The 17,341-nt window shown below is 40.2% G+C and overlaps 4 protein-coding genes across 4 annotated transcripts in view; 3 read left to right on the top strand and 1 right to left on the bottom strand.

Moving 5' to 3' along the window:
- The window catches only part of LOC146465421 (adhesion G protein-coupled receptor B2-like), a 67,972-nt gene that overhangs the window by 49,635 nt on the left and 996 nt on the right, over positions 1-17,341 (bottom strand). The gene's annotated exons all lie outside the window — the stretch shown is intronic.
- On the top strand, positions 8,726-10,048 carry LOC146465422 (uncharacterized). The gene has a single exon (XM_085128838.1). It carries the CDS (start codon positions 8,726-8,728, stop codon positions 10,046-10,048), a length of 1,323 nt encoding a protein of 440 aa, XP_084984964.1.
- LOC146465423 (uncharacterized) lies at positions 10,055-11,254 on the top strand. The gene has a single exon (XM_085128839.1). It carries the CDS (start codon positions 10,055-10,057, stop codon positions 11,252-11,254), a length of 1,200 nt encoding a protein of 399 aa, XP_084984965.1.
- LOC146465424 (uncharacterized) lies at positions 11,477-12,793 on the top strand. The gene has a single exon (XM_085128840.1). It carries the CDS (start codon positions 11,477-11,479, stop codon positions 12,791-12,793), a length of 1,317 nt encoding a protein of 438 aa, XP_084984966.1.

The following is a 17,341-nucleotide window of genomic DNA, read 5'->3' on the forward strand; positions in this document are numbered from 1 at the left end:
GAAAAATGAAAAAAAAAAAGTGCGTATATTTATATAAAATGAAATTACATTGTATCCGAAAAAATTCATATAAGAAGAAGTACGGAGTAGGTGGGACGGTACTGACGTATAAATGGGGTATGTACTTCAATGGTATGTACTTCATGTATCCCTTATTATAATAGAGGATATATGAAGTACCTACGATAAATGGGGTGTTGTAATTGACCACACTGAATGAAGGCGCAAGTACTTTCCCGCCATTTGCAGCACGTGCTTATCGTCCGCTACGCCAAAAATGGATCAGTTCCGGCTCAGCTGACCAAAAAATCAATTTCCTGATGTTCGGAGTGGAACTGAAAGTCGTTCGCGCAGTCTTTTTACCAAAACCCTCCTGGGCTGCCCGCGTCTTCGCCTAGGGTCTGACGTTCCGTATTTGTACTCCTTTGTTGGTCGTTCGGGAGCTTCGACCCGTTTCTCGAACGAAAGCCACGAAAACTTCTCTGCCCTCCCATACTATTTTCAATGGATTTTATCTTAAAACAAACAGGCCTAACAGGAAACTTTGTTCATGTGAAAAATAGTTATAAGCGCAGAGAACAGCTTTGTAAAAGCAAACAATCTGCAAGGAACCGCAAAACGAAAATGCTGCAAGTATACGCAGGATCTGTGAAAGATCTAATCAGCCAAAAATATAAATGACTCAAATTTCTGCACGGCTGATCGGACTGCATAGAAAACTTAACACGACATGCCCAGCGACATGATAGAGACCAAACCGAGAATCAACAAAATGCGGCAACTATCATGTCGCTGTCGTGTTAAGTTTTTTACCTTCATTCAGTGTGGTCAATTACAACACCCCATTGTACTACCGTCCCACCTACTCCGTACTTCTTCTTACATGAATTTTTTTCGGATACAATGTAATTTCATTTTATATAAATATACACACTTTTTTCCCTTTATTTTTGTTTAATTTATTATTATTATTATTATTATTATTATTATTATTATTATTATTATTATTATTATTATTATTATTATTATTATTTTGTATCTTTTTTTTTTTCGTGTTCCAGGATGTTCCGGAATGTTCCGGGATGTTCCAGAATGTTACGGAATGTTCCATGTTCCTGGTTTTGTGCGAGCTTATCTGGTTGTTTATGGTGTTAAGGAGTGGTCAGCTGCTATTTGATCCAATGTTTATAATGATCTGAGCGATCAGATGTTTCAATATAAAAATGGAGATATGCAAATGCAGACAGATATTAATTTAAATAACCATAAGATCATTAATTTGAGCAACCCAATTGACGATGGAGATGCTGTCAATAAGTTAACTTTGGATTATGTTTCATATCATGTAAATAATCATACTTACAGAAACATATTCGGATTAAATTTATATGATTTGTTAGAGACATCTCATTTTAATCTCATACAGGGTGTAACTGGTGTTGTGATAAACGATTTGAACGGCCTAATTTAGCCCTAGAAACAGATTGTCTTATTGCTGACTATTTATCTAAACATGGTTTAAAATTAAGACACATATCTTAACAGCTGATATATTCAATCAAAATTCAATTTTCACTTTCTTCATGTCTTTTCTTCATGACAAAACCAAAATCGGTGAGATAAGTTGGTCAAACAGTTTCAGACTTCATGTGAAATTCTATTCTCGATATCAGATCACCAATAACAAATTAATAATTGACGCTTGTTCCCAAAGATATGTACCCTGCGAGCAGAGGCCCTTCGATCTTCCTACATAAGTCGACTTGTCTAAGAAGATCGAAGGGCTTCTGCTCGCAGGGTAAAAGATATGAAACACAATCTACAAGTGACTTCCAAAACAAGCAACTTTTTCTTTGGATTTGTTATGATAGCTCGCAGGATTTACGTAAAATGGCGTTAAGCAACCATTCGTTTCATGTTAGTGAAACCTTCAATCCGCGTGTAAACTTTCAGTCTCGTCAACTGGAAATTAACTATGACGCATCTGTGAATAAGATCGGTTTTACAGAACAATTTATCGATGTCAACAGCCTGACCTTTTATAGGATTGTGTTAAATGAAAAAAGAAATGGGTGTTATCTCGCATAATAACATAATCAATTGAGAAATAATAATAATAATAATAATAATAATAATAATAATAATAATAATAATAATAATCTTTATTATGCTTTTTTCGGTGTACATGGTTGATATTTACAATCCTGTAGAGGTAATATATAGAATTTAATTAATTATTACCTTGTTATAAGAAATTAACAATGCACGTTGACAACGCGAAGACTGAATTTACGTTACACTAAATTAACGCGAATTTTTCAAAAGTTAGGTTTACATGCATTAAATTAACGCGAATTTTTCGATAAGCATCTTGCTTTAGTTACTGCGATTTTCATAATTCTGCAAACTCGCACATTACATTTCTGAATGCCAAACTGCGTTTTGGCTTCCACCAATAAAACCTCCCAAGACAAGTGCACGGATGTTTCCAAGTTTTTTTTAAAGCCGAAAATTTGGTTTTGAAGCCTAACTAGACCCTATCAATTCAAAAGATAGTGACTCTGAAGAGCTAATAGAGGAGTCATGAACTAATAGGGTGTTGTAATGAAATAAAGGTGGTTTAAAATAACAATGTTGTAAAATAGTGTGCATTAAATTTACATCGACATAATTAAGATACATTAAATTAACGCGAATTTTGTAAAATCACGTTAATAAAGTGCATTGTTAATTTCCTATAGTAAGGTAGTGAAAATGATGTGCAAGCAAGGAAGCTAAATCAACCATTTGGTTTTCTTGTTAGCTCCGTGGCTAATTTAGGTTCTAGATAGCAGGTAAAAATAAAATGAAAAAGCAAAAGGAAGGAAGAATTTATTTACATGTAACATGTTCACGTATGTTACGTGGTCAACATAAAAGAAAATTAGTTTATTTGTTGTTCTGACAGTAAATAACGTATAATTTGCTTCCGGAAAAGCAGACACACTTTGTAGGAGTTTTTTTAAAGGAGTTGGAAGGTCTTTCCAAAAATCGGTTGTCATGAAGGAAATTTATTGTTTACCTACATTAGTTCGTACGTTCGGCTTATAAAGATTATGCTTAGCTACATATCTTGTGTTGTAGCCATGTATATTACTAGCATATTGAAACATGTTGTCGAATACCTCAGGCAGGAGGCCTTTATGCCATCTATGAAAGAATTTCAAAACTTGTAGGCGATCAATATTCTCAACTGTTAGAAGGCCTAGTAGATTTAGCAAAGGTTTGGCTTTCTCTGTTTCACTACTAAATGATTAATGAATAATTATTTAATCTAATCATATAGTATGAAAAACATATTTGACTGGAATCATATATCTAACAAACTAACCAAAGAACAAGTAAAAGAATTAAAAGCTTCTTATACAGGGTGTTTCAAAAGTTCGTGGACACTTTATTTTAATACAAATAAATGATAGTTTTAGAAATCCGATATTAATGAAGGTTTTCCAGTTTTATGTACATTGTTTCCTTTGACCACTGTTGAAACATCAAGAGTGCCCCCCATTGTTCTGTATAACGTTTTTGAGCCGTTACGGCATGGAACGAGCTGGCTCCCTTAGGCTTGTTCTGCCAGGCGTGCCGTAACCTTGATTCTAGTTCTCCCTTCGTCTTAGGGATCGGATCTCTGTATGCAGCTTCGTCGATGATGCTCCATAGGTTTTTAAGGTCAGGTGAATTTGCTGGCCACTCATCTTTTTGGATAATATTCGGGAGGTTTCTCTTGCCCCACTGCTGTGTTGCTTTCGCCGTATGAGCTGGTGCGCCATCTTGAACGAGGCTCGCATTGCTATTGTTTGTGAAAAGCTTTCGTTTTACAGGCTCTTCTGTTGTAGATCTTCGGCTGAAAAGAGGCTTCACTTCTCTCTCAAGGATTTTTGTGATGTAATACTCTGCCGTTACAGTCTGTCCTTGCGGGATGAAATGTAGGGAAGTAAGGCCGCGGCCTGTCATGCCACCCCATTTGGCGCTTCCTTTAAATTGGTACGATGGCGGAACTTGACTCTCCTGTAAGCCCCATACGCTATCGTATTTAGGGTTCGGAAAATGAAAAAGGTTTTTAAGGTACTCATCGCTAAAGAGAATTTTCCCGTTCATCTGCTGTAAATTTATGATATTTTTAAGCGAATACTAAGCGAGCTTTCCTCTGGTTGTTGCTCAGAAGTGAAAGCTTTTTTCGTCTCAAAGGTTTTCATCCTTTTCTTGACATATACCTCCACACTGTTGGTGCAGATCCAGGCAGACCTTTGTTCTTCAGTTGTTTGCTGATTTTCTTGTAGAATTTCCTCTTTTATACTTTGCTTTTTCTATAACTTTCTTTGCCATTCTGTCAAGGACTGATGGTCGACCACTTCTTGGCTTGTCGTAAAACTCTTGTGAACCTTTAATACCACTTCGCTACCCAGCTCTTGCTTTTTTGCAGTATTTTAGCCGTTTCTCGAACAGATACTCCAGATGATCCTAGAATTGCTGCCTGTGCTCTTAAATAGACTGCATTTTTAGGGTTCATAATTAAAAATTATACCAAGACGTGGAAAATCTACATTATGTAGTTGCTACTGAAAACAGACAAAAATGGCGGGAAAGTACAGAAACACACACGTTACAGATTTGCACCTTTTGGCGGGAAAATATTTATTTCAACGGGGATTTTTATCTGACTCATACAAAAGTACTGAAAATCGATAAATAATAAGATTTAATAATATCTGCAAGAAAATGAAGAGAAATATAAGAAATCTGGATGAAGTATAGACTTTTTAAAATGTCCACGAACTTTTGAAACACCCTGTACATCATATCACAAAAAAACAATGGTGCTACAAAGCAGCGTCCAAAAGATTAAGAAAATGGAAGCTGGCTGGTGATATTTCAAGCGTAATATTTGCCACAGGAGGTATCTCTTCGGCAGTAGCTACATCAGGAGTCAGTTTGGTGGCTATATCAGTTGTTTCAGTATTAATTCAATCATATATGAAGCACAAGGATGTAGAGAAAAAGGTTGATCAATGCCGTCTTTATGCCGATACCGCCTAGTTTCAAACGTATGGGCACCTTTTAAGGACGTTCGCGCGAAAACGTTCTGCCCCACAGATTTTTTTCATACTTTAGGTATGGTCAGCTAAAAAGTTATTGATGTCAGAAATGTGAAAAAAAAATTGGGGGTCACCGACTTCGTTTCAGAGATATAGCGCTGGAAAAATACCCTGATTTTGAAAAGTTGGGTCTTAGTAAGTCAAAATGATCTCCATAGTTTTAAGTTTAAAATATTCAAGATGACTAACTGGCAACAAACTATTTAGTCAAATTTTATCTAAGGGTGTATGTTTCGTAAATTAGTCCAACTGGTATCATCCTTGTAATTAAATGTAGCCCTTAAAGAGGACATTCGCGATCGTCACACAGCCAAGTGAAAGAGTGCAATTCAATGGGGCGTGGCCAGAAAAATAGAAAATAATCAAACTTCTGCCCCATAGATTTGTTTTCATTTTTCCCTAAAACGTAGACAATCGATAAAGAAAGTGATCAATTAAAAAAAAATTGGGGGTCACCGAACATCCAAGAGAGTTATAATCTAGACAAAGTAGTCGCTGTGGTGACAAATTTCCAAAGTCACGTTTTTGCGTGACAGGTCGGAGAAGCACTGGAACCTAAACAGGGTTATCTATCCCATAATTCACAGCTCACAATGGTTGCTCGAGTCAATGTTTTCGTTCGAGTGTGCTGTCAAAACTCCGATCGTGTAAGTTGTTTATTGTTATTATACCTTCAAAACGTATACAGCTGTTAAGCCAATGCCAAGAAAATGCATCTATAGCCGTTAGTGAGGCGAAATTGTTTGAAGTTAGCTTATTTATTTACCTAGAATGGGTAATTTGTGGAGATTGCTTGTACACGCGATATTGGTGATCAATAAAATTGCTCTCTTGTAAGGTAAGACTTTCTCGTTTACTATCAAAGCTTAAGAAACCTTAAAGGTGACTTCGTATGACGAATAGACTATATAAAGTATTGCATTTCAATTATTTTGTTTTATCGCGATCCTGGGGGCCGGGATCTTCTTATTGCGGTGAGCGACGTTATTTTGCTTTAATGTCGTCTCAAAATGGCGGTTTCTGGTCGGTTTCTGGTTGGCTCAAAAACTGTCACGTAAGCATGACAGCACGGCACTTTTTAAAAATGGGTTCGCGCGCACCGATCAAAATTTTACTTTTGTAAATGAACATGCGACGTTGGATGGTGTTGTTTATTTCTTTTCATTTGAGTTTACAAAGCTTCTGACACTGTTCAAGGAGCACTTATTAAATTTTTTTGTGGTGAACATGTACCATATACAGCGGATACAACTTTTTTCTCGAACATAAGCGAAAAAGAGTGATTATAAATTCGAAGAAGAGAAATTTACTTTAAAAGACTTTCTTGAGTGTGTAACCGGCCACGGTAAATAACAATGAGCTTAATAGTCCAATAAATTATGGCATTTTCAAAGCAAAAGGGTCTGTTTCTTTTCTGATGTCTCTTATCTCTAGAGGAAAATTGCTTCAAGAGCTCTGCTGGGTTTTCTTTCATGGCTCAGGTCTGTCAATTTGATCTTCTTGTTGTAGCGCTGAACGTCAGACTCGTTAATTTTTACAGTATTCTTCGCCGCTTGGTTTCTGTTACAGCCCGTCACACCAGATCAGGAAGGGTGGTCAAGAAACGTGAGAGACTGGACTTATGACTACCCTACCCTACCCTAGTAAATTAGCGTTCTAAGTCACGTGCCCTTGTTCATCTCGCTCGTATATCGAAAGTGTTGTAATGTCGCTAGATTGGACGTCAAAAGGTTGTACATCGATGTCTAATGAGCATTAAACGTTGTGTTCAAGAGGAAAGCTGTGTTGGTCGAGTTTCCTAACATTAATTGGTCCTTCGAAGTCGGATGAAGACGATATTTATGCCGTGGATTGACTGAGTTGAATCTTCGTACGGTCAACAGCAATTTACCACGTGGCGTCAAGATGGCCGCGAGTAATCATGGCAGCGAAATGCTTAAACAAGAGGACTTATCTTCCCTCACAGTCGAACAACTTCGCGGAAGGCTTAACGAAAAGGGTTTGCCGACGACTGGAAAGAAGAAGGTCTTACTTGAACGGTTAGTAAACGCTCAATATGTTTTGCAGTCCAGTGTTGATGTTAAGCCAGAATTGCAAGAGAGCTCGATTTCGAAAGAGTCTCCCCGACCGGTTAATGAGGAACAAGCCCAGGAAATAAGTTCCATTAAACGAAAGGCTAAGACATTGCAAATGGATATGGACGATTTGATTCGTGACATTGTAGAACTAATTCAAAACACCAACAACAAGATTAAAGTACAGCTCAGAATCGAAAGATTAACCCAGTATCGAGAGAGTTATCTTCAGTTGAGAAATCAGATAATCGCTTTGATCGCAGAAGAGAATATTGAAGAAGAGCTTCGTAGTTGGAAGGGTCTTTTGGATGTCATAGATAAAGCTGTTGATTCCGCCCATGAATACCTTAGTAAGGAAAGCAAAGTAAAAGATCAAAGCTCCCAAGAAAGTGCGCATACTGAAAGTCGCCAATCATCAAACCTGAAATTGCCCAAGATTGAGCTACCAAAGTTTAATGGTGATGTGTTGAAATTCCAAAACTTCTGGGATCAGTTTGAAGCCCCGTGCACAACAATGATGACTTGCCAAACGTTCAAAAGTTTACCTATCTGCGTTCAGTGCTGACTGGTAATGCCTTGCAAACTATAGAAGGGTTTGAGGTGACAGGAACAAACTATCAACCAGCGGTTGAATGTCTCAAGCACAGATATGGAAGAAAGCGTGTGATAATCTCATCCTTAGTGAAATCTGTCATTAAGATGGATGCCAAGTCTAGTGTTAGTGCATCTTCACTCCGAGATCTCTATGATACACTAAAGAACAGAACTAGAGCTTTAGAAGCTCTCGGGGAAAACCCAGTGAGCCACGGATGTATCCTATTGCCAATGTTCGAGACAAAATTACCCCCTCAGTTACTGGAAAAGTGGGAGTTAGAGCTTGCAGACACCCCTGAGGACGAAATTGATCTCGATTTATTCTTTAAATTTCTTAATCGACAAGTTGTGTCCAAAGAGGCAGGAGAGAGAGGCCTTCACACAAATACTTACCCAAATAATCGTAGTTCCAGTAAGGGTAGAAATGAAAGCAAGAAGTCAGCGTACACTCATACAAGTGACCGTGAACGAGTATCAACTGCTTCTGCCTTGTTCAGTGAAGCACGACCACCATTAAATAATCCAAGTTGTAGTTTTTGTAAAGCAGATCATGGTTGACCAAACTGTCCATTGTTTAATGGGAAGTCAGTGGAAGAAAGATGGAAACTAGTCCAAGAAAGCAAGCTGTGTTACAATTGTTTTAAGCCTAGCAACTACAAGCATTTCTCCAAAATTTGTCGCCAACCCAAGTGTTCAGTTGCAAATTGTGGTCGACATCATCACAAGTTATTGCATGGCCAGCCCCTAGCGACCACACCCCAGTACCCAATTACCTCTACACTTCAGCATGTACCCAGTACCTCACCCCAGCACGTGACCAATAGCACCCTTAGTGGATTGGCCTCAACCCAACCTACCTCGCATGTGAAGGAGACACTTCTCCAGACAGCGGTAGCAAGGTTATCTGTGAATGGTCAGGAAATGACAGTTCGTATTCTTTTAGATTCTGGAAGTCAACGCTCGTACCTACGTAAGAACATTGCAGAGTCTCTTGGCTTGCAAGGTCCCACAGAGTTATTGAGTGTCACAACATTAGGTGGGGAAACCAGTGAAACCAAGAGATTACAAAGAGTACGATTCGCTCTCTTACCGATTAAGGGAGAACCAACAGAAGCTGTAGAAATGGAAGCCCTTACCATACCCAAGATCTGCAACCCCCTTGGTCCTGTCAGGTTAATTCTTCAGAACAATCCTCACCTACAAGGTTTAACTCTTGCTGACTCCTACCCTCGTAATTCAGTTCAAGTAGATGTTCTCATTGGTGCTGATTACTATTACTCATTTGTAACTGGGATACACAAGAGAGGACCAACTGCTGATTCGTTGATTGCCGTAAAATCTCACCTTGGCTGGATTCTTACTGGACCCATTGATTGCTATTCAAAGTACTCAACATCTATGTTAACAGTGATAGAGAACAATGAAGTCACTGCGAGTTTAAAACGGTTCTGGGAACTAGAATCAATTGGCATTACTGAAGCTGAAAACCCAACCATGTCTCAAGAGGAAGAATATGCAGTTGCTGAGTTCAACAAAGGACTGAAATTTGATGGACAAAACTATGAAGTTCAACTGCCCTGGAGGAAGGATCATCCCAGACTGGAGAACAATTATGCACAAGCTGTGAGACGACTCGAAAGCATCGAAAGGAGGCTGAAACGAGATCCTGTTAAAGCTGAATCTTACTGTGCTGCAATCAACCAATATGTAGAGAAAGGTTTTGCAGAAGAAGTATCTGAGCAGAGAAATGAAGATGGTATTGTCCGTTACTTACCACACCATGCAGTGTTCCGCGCTGACAAAAGGACAGCAAAGTGCAGAATTGTATTTGACGCTTCTGCACGAGAAGAGGGTGGAGTTTCTCTCAATGATTGCGTCCTTCCTGGTCCTGCATTACAACCTAACCTGGCATCTGTTCTCATCCGTTTTCGTACCCACAGAATCGGCGTAATGGCAGATGTTGAGAAGATGTTTCTTCAAGTGAAGCTTGCACCAGAGGATCAAGATGTACACCGGTACCTATGGAGAGATTTGCAGATCAATGAACCACCCAAAGTCTACAGAATGCAAAGATTGACATTTGGAGTGAACTCTAGTCCATTTCTTGCAATTGCAACCGTCCATAATCACGCCAAGAAGTATGCAGAGACATTCCCTGATGCTGCAAGGGAAATCCTACAAAACATGTATGTGGACGACTGCTTAACAGGAGCCGAGACAGACTGCTCTGCCTTGAAACTCTAACAGGAGATGTCAGAAATCATGTTTACAGCAGCGTTTAACTTGACAAAGTGGGCAAGCAACTCAGAGCTTGTAATGGATAGCATAGACCCAGCTAAGAGAGCCTCGTCGCCACTAGTAATGTTTGATTCAAGTGAGCCGCTCAAGGCACTTGGTGTGTCATGGGACTTGACCTCTGACTGCTTCAGATTCCTGGCACCAAACGGCATCATCTCATGTCATGACCCAATGACGAAGAGAAGCGTACTGAGCCTAGCATCAAAAATGTTTGACCCAATGGGACTGATATCGCCCTTCACTGTAAGAGGAAAAATCCTTTTTCAAGAGCTGTGGCGGAAGGGACTACAGTGGGATGACCCATTGGACAGTGACACCAAAGAGAAGTGGTCATCATGGAAATCAGATTTGTTGCAGTTGAAAGACGTGACCATTCCCCGTTGCTTTGGAAATGGTGTCACCCCTGACCATAGGATCGAACTACACGGTTTCGGAGATGCTTCCCCGAAGGCGTACGGAGCCGCAGTGTACATTCGAATAACCGATAAGCAAGGTCAGGTGTCATCACAGCTAGTTATGTCAAGATCCAGAGTTGCACCTATCAAGACAGTGTCACTTCCAAGATTAGAGCTTCTAGCGGCAGTAGTGAATGCCAGATTGTTGAAATATGTTGCAGAGACTTTGCCAATCAAGATGGATAGCGTTGTTTGTTGGACAGATAGCATGGTAGCACTTCATTGGATCAGAGGACGGAGTTCTTGTTGGAAGCCATTCGTAGCAAACCGAGTAGCAGAAATACAGTCAACATGGGACCCTGAATACTGGAAGTATTGTCCTAGCAAAGAGAATCCTGCAGATTTGTTGACACGCGGATTGACCTGTGGTGATATGATTTCAAGCACGCTATGGTGGAATGGACCCCCATGGCTGTTGCATCCTTGTGCGTCTCAACCTACTCAGCCGCGAAGTGAAGATACCGTTCCTGAATCTTGCGAAGAGGAAAGAAGAGTTACCCATGGTTGTACTGCAGTTGTAGTAGAGCCATTGCTTGATATGTCACGGTATGGAACGTGGATGAAGTTGATCAGAGTAACCGCTTACGTACTGAGAGCCGTAAAGTTTTTCAAGATGAAACTGAGGTCTGAAGAGACCGAATTGTCAGCTGAGGAGATGAAACAGGCAGAGTTGAGGTGCTGTATGTGGATTCAATAAGAGGTCTATAAAGAAGACTACGAGCAGTTGAAAGCCGGAAAAACACTACCCAACAGTAGCCGCCTCCTAAAGCTAGACCCTTATTATGACAAAGAAGATAAAGTGATTAGAGTAGGTGGAAGACTACAGTTCGCCGACCTTCCTGAAGAGAACAAGCACCAAATAATCTTGCCACATGGACATCCAGCAGTTGCAAGGTTGATACAAGATGTACACAGACAGATGTTGCATGCGGGTCCAGAAACTGTACTATCAGTTTTACGACAGAAGATTTGGCTTACCCAAGGACGACGTGATGTCAAACGTGTTATTAGAAGATGTGTGCCTTGCCAGAGACAGCGAGTCGGACCTTGCACACAGAAGATGGGATCACTACCCGAGGAAAGAGTGTCAACCTCCTTACCATTTGTACACATTGGTACTGACTTTGCTGGACCCTTATATGTAAAAGAGGGCTCAAGTGTCAAGAAAGCATATGTGTGTGTGTTCACATGTGCATCGTCGCGTATGGTTCACTTGGAGCTTACAAATGGCCTAACGACAGATGAATTTCTGCAAGCCTTCAGTCGCATGACAAATCGCAGAGGTCTTTGCCATACAGTGTGGTCAGACAATGCAAAAACCTTCAAAGCTGCAAGTAGAGAGATTAAGAAATTGTATGACCAGCCAAAGTCACAGAGCCAGTCGCTGTGGGACACTTTGGATCAAGATCGAATCAAGTCAGAGTTATCAGCTAAAGGGATTAAGTGGAGATTCATCACAGAACGCTCACCATGGAGAGGTGGATGGTGGGAAAGATTTTGTAGAGCAGTTAAGGAACCACTGCGCAAAGTTCTTGGAAGAGCACTTCTCTCCTTCAGTGAGCTGAATACACTTCTCATCAAGATAGAAGGTGTAATCAACTCCAGACCTCTGACCGCAGTAAGTGACGACAACAGAGATCCATTACCAATCACACCTGCTCATCTTGCCATTGGCAGATCACTTAAACAGTTACCTGACGCTGAAGATGATCAATTGGAAGAGTCTAGTAAGCGAATTATGGAAAGATATCTCTATCTCCAACGATTGCTCAACCACTACTGGAGAAGGTGGAAGCAAGAGTACCTTTATCAGCTTACAGTGAGAAACAAGTGGCAGAAGGAAACAGCACCCATTCATGTAGGAGATATTGTGCTTGTCTCTGAAGATAACGTTTCTCGTGGAAAATGGCCACTAGGTAGAGTTGAAAAGGTCCACCTTGGCAAAGACGGACTGGTACGAACTGCAACAGTGAGAGTACAAAAGAGCATCCTAACTAGGCCTGTACAACGTCTGCATAGATTGGAAATAGAATCTGCCACCCTACAAGAAGAAGAAGTTCCTTTACATGGTGGGGAGAAACTGCAGTCGAATGTTGTTCCCGCTCAGAGTGTTCCTGTTCCTGAACCTAGACTCAGTGTTGTCCTCCCCGAAGGAGGACAAGGTGGGGAGGATGTTACAACCCGTCGCACCAGATCAGGAAGGGTGGTCAAGAAACGTGAGAGACTGGACTTATGACTACCCTACCCTACCCTAGTAAATTAGCGTTCTAAGTCACGTGCCCTTGTTCATCTCGCTCGTATATCGAAAGTGTTGTAATGTCGCGAGATCGGACGTCAAAAGGTTGTACATCGATGTCTAATGAGCATTAAACGTTGTGTTCAAGAGGAAAGCTGTGTTGGTCGAGTTTCCTAACAGTTTCTTTCAAATTTTTAAATCTCCACTGTTTTCGTTTTTGGGTACTAGTATGGTTGCTCTTTTTATTCTTGCTTCTGGTTGTGAGGCTTATTCATCACTGTTTTCATGTTGTTGTTTATCTCACGGCGGTAACAAATTTTCAAAAAAATTTGCTGGTAAAATGTTCAAACCTACTAGCTCGTCTATTTCATCAATGGTAGGTGCTTTATGGACTGCAAATTTTTGCCTTTTCTTTGTTTTGACGTAAAAATTAAAGCCAAAAATTCAAATAACCCGCCCCGAGAAAAAATTTCGAGCACGGATATCACCATGGCTACAGTTTGGCTGAAGTAAGAATTTCTCTTTCAATCAGTGCACGATTTGTACTTTACCCGTTTGCTCTCTCCAACAAAATGTTAGTATCGAAAAGCGCATCGCGCAGAATGCCTATTGTTTTGGGGACATTTACTTACTGCACGGCAAAAGCTATAGATCTGTAATATTAGCGGTGAAGTGTAAACTGAGTGACTGTCATTGGTCCAAATCTACGCGCGCCGTGCTCCGCAGGGAATACCGCTTAGCTCATTAACTTGTCAGGTCGGAGCTTAACGACAATGGCCACATGAGCTATTGTCCATTCTATTGTTTCCTAATATCGCACCTTTGCAGTATGGCTGAATAAGTGCGCACCGGCAGCAAGTGTATTGACGTTCAATAGTATAACCGATCGAATTTTTTGAAAGGCCTTTTGGCCTGCTTTATACTAATTGTGAATAGGGCAAGTCTTACCTTCCGCCAAACCCACGGCAACAAATGTGGCACCTAACCGAACCTACGAAAACTTAAATGTCGATTTTCAAATAAAGTGAATATACTTGTCGCGCCTGAATGTTGAGTAGCTTATGCTCGAAAAAACTCGCGCGCGCGTGCCTTTTCTTCGTTGCGAAAAAAGAGAAGCTTTAAATTTGTAGGCGAAGGAAAGGATGGTCGAACAAATTGGCCGGTTTCCCGCAAACGTCCCTCCACAATGATTTTCATATACCTTCTCCGTTCAGTTGAAAATCGTGAACAGAGTTTATAACATTAACGTATGGCGGCACGATGTGAATTAACAACGGACGGAGCGGGTTTTCGAAGAGCTCTGAAAAGAGCTCCCGACCACTATTGTATTTATAAGTCGCCCACGCCGTCATCTTTGTTTTGTCCGTAGATCGTGAGTAAAACAGCTGATGCATATGGCAATTTTAAAATTCGCGGTAGTTAAGAATATTTTTTTTCATGCAGAGTGGTTTTCAACAATAGGCATTGTTTCATTTGACATGTATTGTTATTCATGTCTGGGCTGAAAACAATAGCTCGCCAGCTCTGAACGCGCCATTTTCAAATAAAACTACGACTAACAATTTTCAAACTGAAAAACATAAAGGTTCCTCGTGACCAATTTTCGAAATTAAAACGGATTCTTTTCAAGGAAAGACTCGTCTGCCATTTGCCGTGCGTGAAAGTCTAGTAGGTATGTTAGTTTTCCCAAAACAGTTCTCCAAAATGACTGTCTATACGAAAATTTGCAAAATTTACTGTATATTCAAGTGGAAAAACATAAAACTTCTACTTTCTCAATTTCATTCTTTTTTAGTGCAAATTGTAGACTAATCCTTGATTTTCAAGAAGCCGTGCGTGAACCTCGATATTATCATTTCTGAGACTCGGGAAAGTGAATTTTGTGAACCCTAGTTGCCTAGTTTTGGCCCATTCTTCTCTAATTTATAGCTCTTCAAAGCGCGATTTGCCGCTTCAGTGGCTATGAATTATTCATGATGTCCAGGCATTCTGCGCGATGACGGAGTCCAATACGGAATATATTTTCTCCCAACTAGCCGTCCTTATAAAGCCGTAATGCCGTCTCAAAATCGAATTTAGTTAATAATATCGAGAGTCAAGTAAAGATATAAATCTCTTGGTGCGAAATACCCGCAGGTATCAACGCCTTTTCTTGGACTTTTTGTTGCAACCTTAACCTGTCTAATCGTTTCACGTCGAGTTTTCGTTTTCTAAACTGTGCAACGGAGATGAATTTCCCTCTTTTTAATGCTGTCACATCGGCCGACATGTGTGTTTACCTCCGTGTTCCTCCGTGTATCGTCAACCATGAATTGCGCGTGACATTGCGTGGCGTGTGCGTTACTTGCGCACTAAAGATGCGCATAAATTCTCATTTGAGATCTGCATGGTGAATAGCAAAATGCAACACTATGACGATTTTATACTTGATAATAGCCCTCTTATTGATAAATGGGTGAAAAAATACGATAAGATTTTTATGGTAGTATAGAGTTAACGTGAAAACTGCAAAGGACCGCGAACGATAATGCTGCTAGTTGACGTAGGATCTTCAAGAGACCTAATCAGCCAAAAATAAACTGTAACACAAACTGCAAGGCTGATACTACGTGAAAAAGTTGACTTTGCGAGACAACAACCCAACAGAAACCGACAAAACAGGGCTGCAACTATGGACAGCTCAGAGCTGTTTCGTTCTTATTGGAACTCGTCAGCTCGGTGTAGCAGTTCTATATGAAACCAGCAACAGAGCCAGCTCAAATAAAATGCAACAAAACCCATGCCCTATCAAGTTTCGTACTTTGAACTTGCCCGCCCCCCGAATCACGCGCTGCCACATCACGTGCCTCAGGAAGAAAGCAAGCAAAGCATCGAATTCCTGTCTCGCAAAGTCAACTGAATGTTATTGTAGATGGATAAAACCATCTTAACATTGAAACGCATGGACAAAACCATGCTTAAACGGCACAGCATATCGGATCTGTTAAGACTTACGACCCCAAAAAAATTAAGACAATAAAGTAGACGTGAAAACTGCAAAGGACCGCGAACGATAATGCTGCTAGTTGACGTAGGATCTACAAGAGACCTAATCAGCCAAAAATAAACTGTAACACAAACTGCAAGGCTGATACTACGTGAAAACGTTGCCTTTGCGAGACAGGAATTCGATGCTTTGCCTGCTTTCTCCCTGAGGCATGTGATGTGGCAGCGCGTGATTCGGGGGGCGGCAGGTTCAAAGTACGAAACTTTTAGGGCATGGGTTTTGTTCTTGCATTGGGACTTTCCCTGTGGTATGACATCATAGACTTCCTGTTTTTCTGAGACTTCCTGTTCATGAGAGGTCACGCAATGAAATCTATATATTTTTCGTTGGATGTAGTATATAGTTAAAGACTTGGCTTTTTGGCGCACTTTCGATTAAATTTTTAAACCACAAATTTTCGATAAAAAATTTAAACGAAAAATTTGCGATTAGAAAATAAACGAAACAAATTCGATTGAAAATTTAATCGAAATTGCGCAAAAAACGCCAAGTCCTTAACTACTTCGATCCCTCTCGTAAAACTGTTCAGTTTACACTTGTGTGTCCTTCTATTTTCACTTAGAATTGTGTGATTTAGAACGAAATAAAAAATGACTGTTCTAAGAAGACGACTAAATCATCACGCTAATGTTATTTAGAATGTTCTTACTGTCGGTCACTAAATATAATATTGCTTTAAAATGTCACGTTATTTAATATTCCGTAAAATATTATACAATCCCAGATGAAAATAAAAATACGAAGGCTTAAAGGCCCACCTTCACCCAAGAGTCGTTGCGGTCGTTTGTTTTTGTTTTGAAATGCTGTATTGTCCAAACGCGTGATCTTATTGGCTGTACGAACTCAAGCGGTTCATGCGGGTTTCCTATACGACTCGTGCTGGAGGGAAAGAATATTCGTGATCGCTTATTGCTTTCTCACTCGACTCCCGCTCAAATAAATGGGGGGGTTTTCATATATGAAAACTGTTCCTCGGCGCGCAATACATCTTGGGTGAATGTGGGCCTTTAAGCTGCCGTTACACGTTGAAACTTTTAGCTGACACTTGTGTGCAACGGCACTGCGAAACAAGTTTCAGCAGGCGTTGAACCGTGTAACATGGTCGGTTTCGTGAAACTTTTTCGAACTTCCGTTGCGAGACAAGTTTCACGAAAAGTAGAATCGCTCTCTACTTCTGCGACGGTTCACAACGGTCGCAGTGGTGAAAAGGCCGCCGTTACACGTTGCAATAATAATAATAATAATAATAATAATAATAATAATAACAGCATTTATTTAAACACGATTAAAAGTTCAGCAAAGCTGATGTGGTCGTCTACAATCAACAAAATTAAACTTCCTAAACTAATCACAATAAATCTTAAATAAGAATTCTACGTATTTACAATATATGTGGCTGAAAAGTACTCTTGAGTGACCTGTTAAAAGCCTCAATGTCGCAAATTGATCACATTTGGTTTTCCAGGGCATTCCACGGAATAATTGACTTGTATGAACATGAT

The sequence above is a fragment of the Pavona decussata genome, unplaced genomic scaffold, assembly GCF_977016875.1.
Source record: "Pavona decussata unplaced genomic scaffold, jaPavDecu1.1 SCAFFOLD_156, whole genome shotgun sequence".
In the NCBI taxonomy this organism is placed as follows: Eukaryota; Metazoa; Cnidaria; class Anthozoa; order Scleractinia; family Agariciidae; genus Pavona; species Pavona decussata.

Coding starts and splice junctions, on each gene's coding strand:
- LOC146465422 (XM_085128838.1), top strand. CDS start 8,726: ATGACAGTTCGTATTCTTTTAGATTCTGGAAGTCAACGCTCGTACCTA.
- LOC146465423 (XM_085128839.1), top strand. CDS start 10,055: ATGTCAGAAATCATGTTTACAGCAGCGTTTAACTTGACAAAGTGGGCA.
- LOC146465424 (XM_085128840.1), top strand. CDS start 11,477: ATGTTGCATGCGGGTCCAGAAACTGTACTATCAGTTTTACGACAGAAG.